Source organism: Podarcis pityusensis, assembly GCF_964106645.2.
Source record: "Podarcis pityusensis genome assembly, chromosome: 8".
Classification (NCBI taxonomy): domain Eukaryota; kingdom Metazoa; phylum Chordata; class Lepidosauria; order Squamata; family Lacertidae; genus Podarcis; species Podarcis pityusensis.
Window position 1 is genome coordinate 69737234 of NC_138033.1, and position 13263 is coordinate 69750496.

General features: G+C 45.6%; 1 protein-coding gene across 1 annotated transcript in view; it reads left to right on the forward strand.

Annotated features, from left to right (window-relative positions):
- Nucleotides 1–13263, forward strand: part of GABRD (gamma-aminobutyric acid type A receptor subunit delta) — a 30380-nt gene extending 17117 nt beyond the window's left edge. Inside the window, exons 2-9 of the mRNA XM_081016195.1 lie at nt 1974–2086; nt 3616–3683; nt 3841–4061; nt 5170–5252; nt 8168–8305; nt 9158–9313; nt 10476–10687; nt 11869–13263. Coding sequence (XP_080872321.1) covers nt 1974–2086; nt 3616–3683; nt 3841–4061; nt 5170–5252; nt 8168–8305; nt 9158–9313; nt 10476–10687; nt 11869–12159 — 1282 coding nt within the window. The 3' untranslated portion in view covers nt 12160–13263. The remainder of the gene's footprint in view (nt 1–1973; nt 2087–3615; nt 3684–3840; nt 4062–5169; nt 5253–8167; nt 8306–9157; nt 9314–10475; nt 10688–11868) is intronic.

Below are 13263 nucleotides of genomic sequence, written 5' to 3' on the forward strand. Positions count from 1 at the left end.
GAGTTTGTAACCTGAAGCGTTTGTAACCCGAGGTACCACTGTAGTGCAGTGGTGGGGAGACTCAAGCCCATGGGCCCTCCATGCAGCCTTCCAGACCCCTACATTGGGCCCACAAGTCTGTAAACCCCAGTTGCTGTTGTGCTCGGATCCTGTTTCTGGGCTTCCCACAGGCATCTGCTTGGCTTCTGTGAGAGCAGGATGTTGGACTGTATGGGCCATTGTTGGCCTGATGTAGCAGGACTCTTATTGCATTCTGTAAAGCTCTTCCATCTTTGACAACTCCACTAACAGCAGCTGATGGTGTCTGTGTTACTCAGAACATACATCCACAGAACGGTATCCCAAAACCCCCTGACGCTGTCTGCGCATCCATGGGAAGCCAGAGCACAATCGGCACAAAAGCTGAATAACACTTTCCGCCCTGTTTGTTTTGCAGAGCAATTCAAAGCATGGCCTTGTGGCATTAAATGCAAAAGACCAACTTCGGAAGTAGGGCTTTTGCTTCCTTTTTTGGGCCAGTGACACATGGAAGAAGAAGAAAGGGGAGTGGGGGGGGGGACCCCTAGGAAAGTTACGTAAGTCCCAAGACAGGAAATGCTTATGGTATATTCGACTACAGCCTTTCATCAATATTTAACAAGATTTCTCTCCTTCTACCCGCATTATTTCTTTTCAAGCGCTCTGCTTATTTCAGAGCCTGGTGGGAGATGTTGCGCCAGATCTGAGGGCAGCTCTCATCTAATGTTTTGAGTGATGTAGCTCATGTAGCTCTGGAGCTTAACTCATTACCGGTTTTGAGGTCCAACAGCAAGTTATCTCTCCCACATCCACGAGGGCCTTTGTAAAGGGAACTGCTGTCAGAAGGAGCTGCTCAGGGGACGTTAAGGACAGCGCTGCAGGATCAGACCCAAGGCATCCTGTTTCCCCACAATGGTCAATCACATGCTTCTGACAGGGTACAGAATACTGCAGCCAGGCTACTGCCTGGGGTCAGTTAAATGTAGGGAGCATATTACTCCCCCGTCAAAACAATTTCACTGGTGACTGATCTGTTTCCAGGCACAATTCAACGTATTGATCATGAACTATAAAGCCCTATGTGGCTTGGGCCTGGGTTACCTGGAAGATTGTATCTCCCTTTATGAACTTGCCCGGGTGCTAAGATCCTCAGGTGAGCACCTTCTCCAGGCCCCATCAACATTAGAGGCACAGTTGCTGGCGACCTGCGAGAGAGCCTTTTCTGTGGCTGCTCCCATGTTGTGGGACTCCCTCCCAAGGGCGGTTAAATTTTGTCCCTCCTTGATATCTTTCTCTCAACAGGCAGAGACCTTCCTATTCAGACAGGCCTTTGGGCAGTGTTTTCATGCTAGTTATAAATGTGTTTTATTGTATTTTAACTATTGTTTTCAACTGGTTTGTTAGAATTATTTTGTATTTCAGAGCTATGTTTTTGAAGTTTTGAAAGCCACATTGAATCCCAACTTGGGAGACAGGCGGGATATAGATACATTAAACAAATAAGTGCTACCCCTCTCCCGTGGTCTCTCCCTCCCCCCATTGCAATTGGTAGTCAGAGGAATTATCTAGGACAGGAATGGGGAACCTCAGGCCCAGATGTCAAATGTGGCCCTCCAGGCCCTGGCACTCAGAATTGTCCCCAAAGTCACACCCTCTCTTTTCAGGCTACACCCCTTGCCTGCCCTGCCTTGAGTGTTTTTGCCAAGCTGAAATGTGTCCTTGAACCCTTATCATTCCTCTTACTTGTCCAGAGGGAGAACAGAGCACAGGTAAAGTTCTCAGGTACAACAGGTCCCTGCTGCAAAAGTCCTGCCCCAACACATGGACTCCTGCCACTGCCAGACAGTGTGGATAGTACTGACCTACAGTTACCCAATGGCCTGACTTGGAATAACTTGGCAAATTCCTGTGTTCTGATGACATGTTTCCCCCCCTCTTTTTTAACAACAACACAGAGCTATGAACGATATTGGAGATTACATCGGGTCAAACATAGAAATCTCTTGGTTGCCCAATTTGGACGACCTGATGAAAGGGTATGCAAGAAATTTCAGGCCTGGAATTGGAGGTAAGATTCTGGCTGATGTCGTTAAAACCACCCTGGGAATTGTAGCTCCATGAGGAAAATAGGGCTGTCCCAGAAACATTCAGCACCCTTAACAAACTACACTTCCCATGTTTCTTTGGAGGAAGTTGTTGACTGTTTAAAGTTGTATTTTACTTCTTAAGATGTACAGTGCAGATGGGGCCTAAGCTGGATATGGCTCAATTTTTTTAAAAAAACAAACAAACCATGAAACAATTTGCATTGCAGCAAGGAAGCATATATCTGTGGTTACAGGGCAAATTTCAACAGAATATTACCACAGGCTCCTGATTTGGATTGGTGGATATGCCATGGATCAGGACCGCACAGTCTTTTCTCCACATGTTTAAATGTGTGCCTGATGTATAGCGACAATGACAACACAACAAGTGTTAACACTTGGGTTAACTTTTGAAACCACATGTGAGGCTGTGGAGGTGAAAACTAAGTAGCTAGTATAGTTCTGGGCCTGTATAGGATAGTTGTGGAGGGTTTTACAGCTGCCAAATGACATACCAACCTGAAAAGTGAGTATTAACAGTTTAAGCTTTTTCAGAAAGTCCTGGAACCATGGCTTTTAAAAATTGCCATTATCCGATCAAATTACAAAGTTGGAGGAGGTAAGGGCACCAGCTGGGATGTGCCCGAGTATAGGTGAAGGAGAGGGGGTTATTGCTTTGTTTTGTTCTTGTTTTTATTTGCTCCTGTTTTTATTATGTATTTTGTGTTGGTTATCTTGTATTTTTATGCTGTGAACCACCCTAAAATCTACGGATGAAGAGCAGTCTACAAATTTATTGAAGAATAATAATCATGCGTAGTTTGGCCCTTAGGCTTTGTTAATGGCACGAAAGCCCCCATTTGGACACCATCAGGTGGCAGGTGGAGAAGCAGTCACTATTCCCTCAGTTTCACTGACAGGGGTTCTACTTGCAAATTGTGTAACTCCTGTTTTAAAAGCTGCATGGGTTACCAGTTTGTTGCTGGGCCTCATTCAAAGTACGGACCCCTGGAAGATTTAGGTAGGCCTCAAATATATGAAAGACTGCCTCTTCACCAATCTCCCGGGATGTTAAGAATTGGCAGTTTGGCCTTTCTTGGTAGTTTCACTACCCTCAGAAAAGCGGGGCATTGGTGGCCCGGGACGGAAGGGGCCTTCTCTGTGGTAGCCCCTAAATTGTGAAATTGCCTCCCCGTAGACATGTCTTCATTATATCTTCACTGAGCCTCTTCATTGTACAGTACACATCACTTTATCCTGGCCTGTGGCTTCTTGCAGTTAACGTGCTTTGCTTTGTGGGACCCACCTCTTTTGCTGAATGTAAACTTTTGTGTACTGTTTTGAAAGGTTTCCCTTGCTTTATAATAGTGATGGGTTTTTTTCCTTTTTAAAGACTAAGCTAATATTCTATTGTTGTAACCTGCCCTGGGACCTTATGGTGAAATGGGGAGTAAGAAATCTCATAAATAAAATTAAATAACCCCCTCTTTTTTTCTTTCCCCTAATTCAGGCCCCCCTGTTAACGTTGCTCTAGCCATTGAAGTTGCCAGCATTGACCACATATCAGAAGTCAATATGGTAAGTTGGCGCTTGAAGAAAAATAACGCTGCCGTGTTGTAACATCCAACATTTTTCGGGGGTGGGGGTGGGTGGGGAATAAAGATATATGTTTCTCCAGATTATGGAATTGTGGGAAATTTTAATGGCAGCCAGTGGTGGTGATTCTTGTCCTCAGGAATACACAATGACAGTCTTCCTGCATCAAAGCTGGCGCGATGACCGGCTGTCGTACAATCACACCAACGAAACCCTGGGCTTGGACAGTCGCTTTGTGGATAAGCTGTGGCTGCCGGATACCTTCATCGTCAATGCCAAGTCTGCCTGGTTCCATGACGTCACTGTGGAGAACAAGCTCATCCGGTTGCAGCCTGATGGGGTCATTCTGTACAGCATCAGGTAAAACAGAAACTTCATGAGGAAGAGTGACCTTTTGTGCTGGGTAATTAGATGGCAACCTTTGCTGGGTTTTAGGTGGTTTCCCAAGTGCTGCATATAGTTCAGGCAACATGTGTTTGTGGGCAGGGACCTGTTGGCCTTTGATCAGCCTTGTGCGGTTCCGCTAATCAGATTCAGAGGGATCTATAGTTCATGCTGATGTTTACTTGCACTTGTATAGTCTGGTGAGGCTCTTGAGAAGCAGAAGGTCACCAACTCACCAGTCACCATTAGTGCTGCCTGCCCCACGAACTTGTTGGAGGGGCTGCTCAGTGTTGGGTTCATATAAGCAAATGTGGCGGACCTGCAGTAGGGGAGCCACATTCTGAGGGGAATTATTCAAAGATATTAGGGAGATAACAGGACAAAACACAGTAAAAAGCCTGGAGTTCGCATTACATAAAATTTACCTATGACATAATATGAACCTGCATTTTAAGCACATTTTTAAAGTTTTAACTGGCCAGGTAGGGTGGGATGGGGTTATTTAAGCATCTTATGTTTTAATTGTTGCAACCTGACCTGCAACCTTAGGCTGAAGAGCGAGTAATAAATTGTAGTAGTCAAATCATCATCGCCATCCAGCTTTTAGCAGCAGCCAGGCTAGTAATAACTAGATATTGGAAATTATTAGAAGGTGCAACATTGACCACAAGGTATTTTTAAAAAGCCTGGCAAATTAGCGCAGACAGAAAAATTAGCCACTAAACTAAAAATAGCAAGGAGAATGAAATGAAAAGGCACATTTTGGGTGGATTGACATGCTTTTATTATGTGCAGTGCAGAAGAGGAGAACGCGGGACCTTCTCCACTTTATAAAGTTTTGTTTGCTATCATTGCAGGCAGTAAGAGAAATTGCCACCCTACCGGAAATATGACAATTTAAGGGATGCAAGCTCTGATGTAATCCAAACTCGTGTCTTCAAAAATGGTGGGAGGGTGGGTTTTTGTTTTAACACTGCTTCTTGTTGTTTTGTAGTATAAAAAAGTAATAATAATAATATTTTCTAATGGCAAATGTTAGCCTATATGTAATGTTGGTGTTTGCTGCTGTCTTCATTTTGGATAGAATCACCTCAACGGTGGCCTGTGACATGGACCTTACCAAGTACCCTATGGATGAGCAGGAGTGCATGCTTGACTTGGAGAGCTGTGAGTTCAATTCTGAGGTGTCTATTTTAAAAAGGTCTTCTCAAATGAGAGGGCAGGGAGTGGAGGAGATAATTTCCTTCACACAGGGTAGCCTTGGCCCAGAGTGCAAACCCCTTAATTATTGGAGCTGGAGCAGGGAAACCGCAGCTCTCCCAGCTCCCATAATCCCTGACCATTGGCCATGCTGTCTGGTGTTGTTGGGAGTTGGAGTCCAACGGCATCTAGAGCATGCAAGGATAACCTTTGGCGCTCCGGCTGTGGCTGGAATACAGCTCCCAACATCCCTGACATTTGCAGAAATGTGCATATTAGGAAAGATTCACCCTGAAATGCTGCAAAATTTTCATGGACTTGTTTTTGTTTTATCCCAAACTAAAGTGGAAATGTGGATAACTGAACTTAAAGAGAGGGAAAAGAAGAAACCGAAATTAACAGATTTGGCCCTACCTGCAGTTTATTTGAACGTTTTTAGTGGGCTTCCTGTAACTCAAGGCAGCTTACAGCAAATGTCCACGTTGCAACTCTGTCTAAATGTGGTTTCGTCATAGCACCACAGAGCTTCTGAAATCTGGCTGGTGGTGGGATGGCAGGTTAAATGGTGCTATGCATGGCCTGATGGCACCATGGAAACGCTATTGCAACAGTTTAATGCCAGGATGACCTGGATGCTATTTCTCTAGGCCTGAATAGCCGTGCAAAGCTGTGCACTGGGACTAGAAAGCATTAGAGCGGATTGATCGCTGGTGCAAGTTTTCTCCTCCGCCGCCGCCTCCTCCTCCTCCTCCTCCTCCTCCTCCTTCTCATTTCATTTTTAGCACTGACTGTTTTCTGAGCAATTAAGCACAATACATTTTTATCCCACCAAATATAGCAATCTGCAGTTCTTTTCACTTATGCAATCAGTAAATGCAGAGGCAGCCAGAGAATGAGGCGGCAAAATTTTAGTCTGCTGGCGAGTTTTTACAGAGGGCTCGGATTTTAATTTAATTTTGCAGATTGTGTTTATAGAGCAATAATCACAAGGAGAAATGAAGCCTCTTAAAACAGATTAAAAAAAGGAAAGTTGGTTCTCCATGGGAGTGGGGGCAGTTGAAAGACAAGCGAGGAGTTTTGTTTTGTGGGGAGGGGAATGTTGATGTAGAAAATGGACAGGTGAGCAGCACTTGAAGAGTAGCAATTTTGCACAAGTGAAGAGAAGCTGTGTAATTTTATTTCTTAATAAAATGACTTGCCTTTTCCTGTGAATGTTGTGTGACTGATCATGGGGTGGGGAAGAGGTGGGTGAATCTGCCAATATCAGTTTCTTCTTAATCAGAGAATTGTAGAGCTGGAAGAGACCCCAAGGGTAATCTAGTAGAAACCCTGTGATACAGGGATCACAGAAAAAGAATCCCTGACAGATGGCCATCCAATCTCTGCTTTAAATCCTCCAGTGAAGGAGAGCCCACCACTTTCCAAGGAAGTCCGTTCCACTGTCAACCAGCTCTTACTGTCAGAAGGTTCTTCCTAATGTTTAGTCGGATTCTCCTTGCTTGTAATTTGAATCCACCGGTTCGAGTCCTACCCTCTGGAGCAGCAGAAAACAAGCTGGCTGCACCTTCCACGCGACAACCCTTCAGATATTTGAAGATGGCTATCATATCTCCTGTCAGTCTTCTCTTCTCCAGACTAAACATACCTAACTCCCTCAACTCTTCTCCATATGGCTTGGTTTCCAGATCCTTTATCATCTTAGGGCTCATCCACACTTCCTCTTGTCCCACTGCTTTCCCTGGGGACGACCGCTCTTTAGCACTCAGTTGGAGCAAATGGCAATCTGGTTTTCTGCAGATTGCAGTTCTGATCTAGAGCTAAAGAGTGGGTTTTGCCTGGTAAAGGAGTGTGACAAGGGGGAAACAGCTCAGACCCATGCCTAGAAAGTCCGGGTCAACCGGACCCATGCTTTCTGGGTGCAGGAGAAGCAGTAGTGTGGACGGGCCCTTAGTCATCGTCCCCTGCATACATTCCAGTTGGCTAATATCCTTCTGTCTTTCCAATCCTCTCTGCATTAGCTTGTGATTCTCTAAGTAAAAAAAAAAAAAGTCACCGTGAAAATTCATCATGCATTTTTGTGTGAATTTCTTTTAATGCACACATTTTAATGCAGTTTTGCCTAAGGAACATTTTTTACACAGCAACATCCCCTCGTATCATGCATTTCTGTATGTTGTTTTCATTAAAATCTGCACTGCAGAATCTGGAGAAGCCCAATCAGTGTAGGCAATGCTGAGCTAGATGGACCAGTTGCCTGATTTGGTGCTTCCTATCTTCCTAAAAGATAGGGACGCGGGTGGCGCTGTGGGTTAAACTACTGTGCTGCTTGGGCTTGCCGATTGGAAGGTCGGCGGTTCGAATCCCCGCGACGGGGTGAGCTCCCGTTGCTCGGTCCCTGCTCCTGCCAACCTAGCAGTTCGAAAGCACGGCAAAGTGCAAGTAGATAAATAGGTATCGCTCCGGCGGGAAGGTAAACGGCATTTCTGTGCGCTGCTCTGGTTTGCCAGAAGTGGCTTAGTCACGCTGGCCACATGACCCGGAAGCTGTACGCCGGCTCCCTCGGCCAATAAAGCGAGATGAGCACAGCCAACCCCAGAGTCGGCCACGACTGGACCTAATGGTCAGGGGTCCCCTTTACCTTTACTATCTTCCTAAAAGGGGTGGGTGCTGGGAAGAGAAGCACGAGAACACCTTGCTTGTTTCCAGGTCGTTTGGCTCTGATACACTGAACTGGGTTCATTAGGTTTGAAGTGGGCCAGAAAGCATTAACCAGTGGGACCAGTAAGAGAACTGTGGCCATGGATTCTGAGTGTTTCATCCTGAGCATGTCAATCTTCTTATCTTTCCCCATATCCCTGTATTTATTCAGTTTCTTTTGACAGATGGCTACTCCTCAGAGGATATCGTCTACCACTGGTCTGAAAACCAGGATCAGATCCATGGACTGGATAAGCTGCAGCTTGCTCAGTTCACCATCACCAATTACCGGTTTGCTACAGAAGTGATGAACTTCAAATCTGGTAAACAAAGCTTCCAGTCCTTTTAAAAGCCTTGCAGGGATGGGACTGGGTAACATCCAACTAGGTTTTGCCCAGAGTTAGGGAAGGAAGGATCTCTTGATATTGTGATCTTTCCAAACTTAAATTTAGTTCTCCACATTTTTGAGCAATTTGAGATTTAAAAAGAAAAATCTTCATGATAATTCATCAGCATTCTAATGATGTGCACATTTTTGTGTGTAGTTTTGACAAACATGCGCATTCACATGTAATATACACAATATACACATTTGCATGCAATTTCCACTACCATAATATTAAATTAATCATATGCATTTTAGTTGATTAATTGATCTTTGCAAGTTAAATCTACATATATTTTCCCCCTTACAAATAAAACCTGGTTTGGACCAGAACTGTGGAGAGACCCAGGGTTCAACTCCCTACTCAGCAGGGTCTCCCACATCTGGGGTGAGCTCCTTTGAATAATATAAATGTGGTGGCAGGGGAGGGACAGACACATTTTAAAATCAATTAACTGCATTATTATATATACAGTGCCATTAGGAATGAATGGATAAGTCTATTTTGGTTCAGCGTCAGTTCTGCACTTGTTCATCCATAAGACTGCATCATTCTGCTATCGCCCCCAATGAAAATGGATTTCACATGAAAAGGTGCATTTTTACATACCCCCCCAAAAAGGGTTGTATCCAAATGTTAGTCCTACTCAGAGCTAGCCTACCTCACAGGGTTGTTGTGAGGATAAAACTGAGCTAATTGGGGGAGAGAACCATGCAAGCCACTTTGAGCTCCTTGGAAGAAACGTAAGATGTAAATAAATACATTTGCCCTTTTGTCTCCTTTATCTAGCTGGTCAATTCCCCCGGCTGAGCCTCCACTTCCACTTGAGGAGAAATCGAGGTGTTTACATCATCCAGTCCTATGTGCCTTCCATCCTCTTGGTCGCCATGTCATGGGTTTCTTTCTGGATCAGTCAGTCAGCCGTGCCTGCCCGAGTCTCACTAGGTAAAAGTGTATTGTTGATGGCTGGGGACCTATTGTAGGGTGTTAAAGCCCACAGAAGTGGGATGAGCATTTTGTGGGATGGGCTTTAATGGGGTAGGTGAGGCTATATTAATTGGAATTTATGCCTCCAGGCGCCCATATGTGTGGGTTGAACAGTTTCAAAATCCCATCATTGGCAGCCAAATTAAAAGCATAGGAATTAGGCTATAAAACCTTGTTTTTGAACAAGTCTAGCTATGAAGTAAGCTTGTTCTCCCTTTCTCACCCCATTTAAAAAAAAATCAGGCAACAACTTGTAAAGTAAGTTTTTAAAAAAGATGTACCGTACTTACTTTATAATCATGCATTGGTTCACAACAACAGTAGCAGTAAAAACTATGCAGGCAAAATACTTATATTTACGGTATAACCAGCTTCAGGCATGTGGCTAAAGTTGGAACAAGCACAGGGCACATCTGCCCTCATGGCTGGTCACAGAAAGAGAAAGGATCAGGAAGTACTATATGAACTTTCCTCTTTAGGTGAGGAGGGGGAAATGACATCACACAGAGCCCTCTCTACCAATTGTATTTCTATGGCCTGAGTATCTATCTATCAGCAATACAGCTCTGTTGTATTAGCCCCTTCTCATGCTAACTAGCAAGAATATGCATTTGTTAGGTTTGGTTGTTAATCTCCCACACATTTGCCTTTCTTTCTTGGTGTTTCTTCCCCCACCACTAGTCGAGCATAATGTCTGACATGAAGCTGCTGCATTGGGTGCCTGTTCACTTTTGAGCCAAATGCAGCCCTCTAGCCCTCCAGGGTATGGTCCTGACTCTCTCTACTCTCCCCAGGACTCTCCCAATGCCAAATGCCTCACCAGCCTTGCTTTGCACCATCCTTTGGTGCTTTTTACCTGGCTGGAATGTGAACTCTGATAATGCTTATTGTGTATGAGGCATAGAGTGGTTTATGTGAGTGAGTATAAAATCTGGCCTACTGTGCAAAGGTGAAATGTGCATTCTTTGCTCCATCCACTTTTGCCACTGGCATATGGCCCTTGGGAGGTTGCCCAGATGGAAATGTGGCCCTCAGACTGAAAAAAAGCTATTCCCAGCCTTGGACTAAACAGAATTAAACTCTAGCTGGGACATCCTCCCCCACACCTTGTTTCTTTCAGGTATAACTACAGTCCTCACCATGACCACCCTAATGGTGAGTGCTCGGTCTTCACTCCCACGGGCTTCAGCCATCAAGGCCTTGGATGTGTACTTCTGGATCTGCTACGTGTTCGTCTTTGCCGCACTGGTGGAATATGCATTTGCTCACTTCAATGCAGACTACATGAAGAAGCAAAAAGACAAGATCAAGACCAGCAGGCAGGCAGAAGAGGTCAGTAAGAGCCTCTGGTGGGTTCAGACTCTGATCCACCCATTCGGTAGAACTGGGCTGAAATGTGTGGTCCAGCATTCTCCAGCCATGCAGGCTGATCATATAAACCTATCTGCCATGGTTGGACACAGAGGAATGGTAGCAGGAACCAGTGGGGGAATCTCCATGGGAAGAAGGCTCAGAGCAAGGGGATTGGTGGTGGGATGGCAATGTGTGGTCTGAGAGAGAAGAGGAAGAAACTGGGAGGAGAGGTCTGTAGCTGCAGCAGTAACAGGGCTTAGTGAGAGGGGGGAGTCTGGGGCAGAGAGCAGTCCAGAATCAGAGCTAGAAGCTGCAGCAGGAGAGTGGGATGAGGGAGGCCAAAAGGCACTCCTTTGCAGATCCTGTTTTTGTTTTACAATAAAGAGTTAACTTTTATGGGAGCGGGTGGCGCTGTGGGTTAAACCACAGAGCCTAGGACTTGCTGATCAGAAGGTCGGCGGTTCGAATCCCCATGACGGGGTGAGCTCACATTGCTCAGTCCCTGCTCCTGCCAACCTAGCAGTTCGAAAGCACGGCAAAGTGCAAGTAGATAAATAGGTACGTCTCCGGCGGGAAGGTAAACGGCATTTCCATGCGCTGCTCTGGTTCGCCAGAAGCGGCTTAGTCATGCTGGCCACATGACCCGGAAGCTGTACGCCGGCTCCCTCGGCCAATAAAGCGAGATGAGCGTCACAACCCCAGAGTCGGCTACGACTGGACCTAATGGTCAGGGGTCCCTTTACCTTTACCTTTACAAGGCAGGTGTCAGCAACAAGCCCTGGCAGTTCTCCAAGGATGCCAGGAGCTGATGCCAGCCCCACATGCTTACTTGGAGAAAGTCCCACAGATATCAGTATGACCACCTACTTCAAGTATGGGGAACTTGTTCCCCTCCAGAAGTTGCTGGGCTCCAATTCCTATCACCATCAGTAATATCAGTAATTGGTGATGATGGGAGTTGCAATACAGCAACATCTGGTGGGCCACAGGTAAGTCACCAGTGATAACCAATATGGTGCTCTCCAGATGTTGCTGGACTACAGTGCCCATCAGCCTCAGACAACAAGGCCTATAGGGAGGGATGGCAACATCTGGTGGGCCACAGGTTCCCCATCCCCTGGCCTACAGACATGCTGATCATCTTCTGCTTCTCATTTCAGGTCAATGTGAAGAACGCCATTGTTATGTTTTCCCTCTCGATAGCGGGCGTCAACCAGGAACTTGCTGTTTCCAACAGGCACCACAGAGTCCCTAAAAACTTGCCTGGGTCAGTGGAAGTGGAAGCGGGAGAGACCAAGAAGCAACAGGAGACTAAACCCGAGAAAAAAAATGGCCTGAAGTCTCTCTTCAAGCCCATCGATGCAGATACCATCGACATATATGCTAGGGCAGTTTTCCCAGCAGCCTTTGCAGCAGTCAATGTCATCTACTGGGTGGCTTACACAATGTGAGGGTCACAAAATGGAGGCAGGCTGGGCAACAGGCAACTGAGATCCTCTGAGCCAAAGCAGAGCTTCTTAATGGAAGGGCCTTACTCAGGGCCAACTTTCTAACCACAGCACTTCCAAAGCCAGATGGATATTCCGTTAATAGAGAGGATTGTTCTTCTCCCTTCCTCTGTCGCTGAGACAGCAAAGCAGTTGACCACCACCCCTTTTTATTGGCTTGTTTCCCCCTCTTTAGTCTCCACAGAGCGAGTCAGATGTCACAGTCTCCCCCAGTTTGGCATGAAACTCCTGCCAAGGCTCCACAGCTGCCTAATCCTGTGCAACAATAAGGCGTTTCACTTCTTCATCCGTCGTGTCATCTTCCAGTTTCAAGAAGGATAAGTTCTGGATTGGGGCCTGAAAAAAAAATAGCACCTGGTGCATCAGGGTCTGATCCAAACCAATCTGGCGTGTGTCGCCAGGGAATAATTGCTTTGCCGGGTGTTTGTGGGGAGAGATGCTTAAAAGTGGAGCAAAAATGCAAGGGTGGAGCTCTGCATGGTCTGGATTTTAACCGGCTTTTAAGGACCCAATAGAAAACCTTTTTATTTGTGATTGGACTATTAAAAGGCTAGCTGGCTGGCAGTCCATTTCTTCGCAGTTCTGAGGACTTTTCTTTCTTCAATCTGCACCTGTTTTAAACACACACACACACACACACACACACACACACACCCTACTTGACTGCACAGTTTGTGTCATAGCTCTGTATGGACATGATGGTTTAGCTGTGATTCCTGCAGTGCAGGGGGTTGGACTAGATGACCCTTGGGTCCCTTCCAACTCTACAATTATTTGATACTATGATATCTGTAGCTGGGCATTTTGATGGGGATGTGTGTAGGGTGGGGTGGGGGAGAGACTGACACACACACACACACACACATGCATATACACATATTCCTTGAAGTTTCTTTAATGGTTTTAAAATTTAGGCAACAAAGGGTAATACTGGGTTTTGGGATTCTGGTTTTTTTAAAAACTGTATCATTTGTCTTGGATAAAGTATTTAAAACACTTTTTTTATCCTCTTCTAACCACAGCATGAAATAAAGCCTATGACACAGA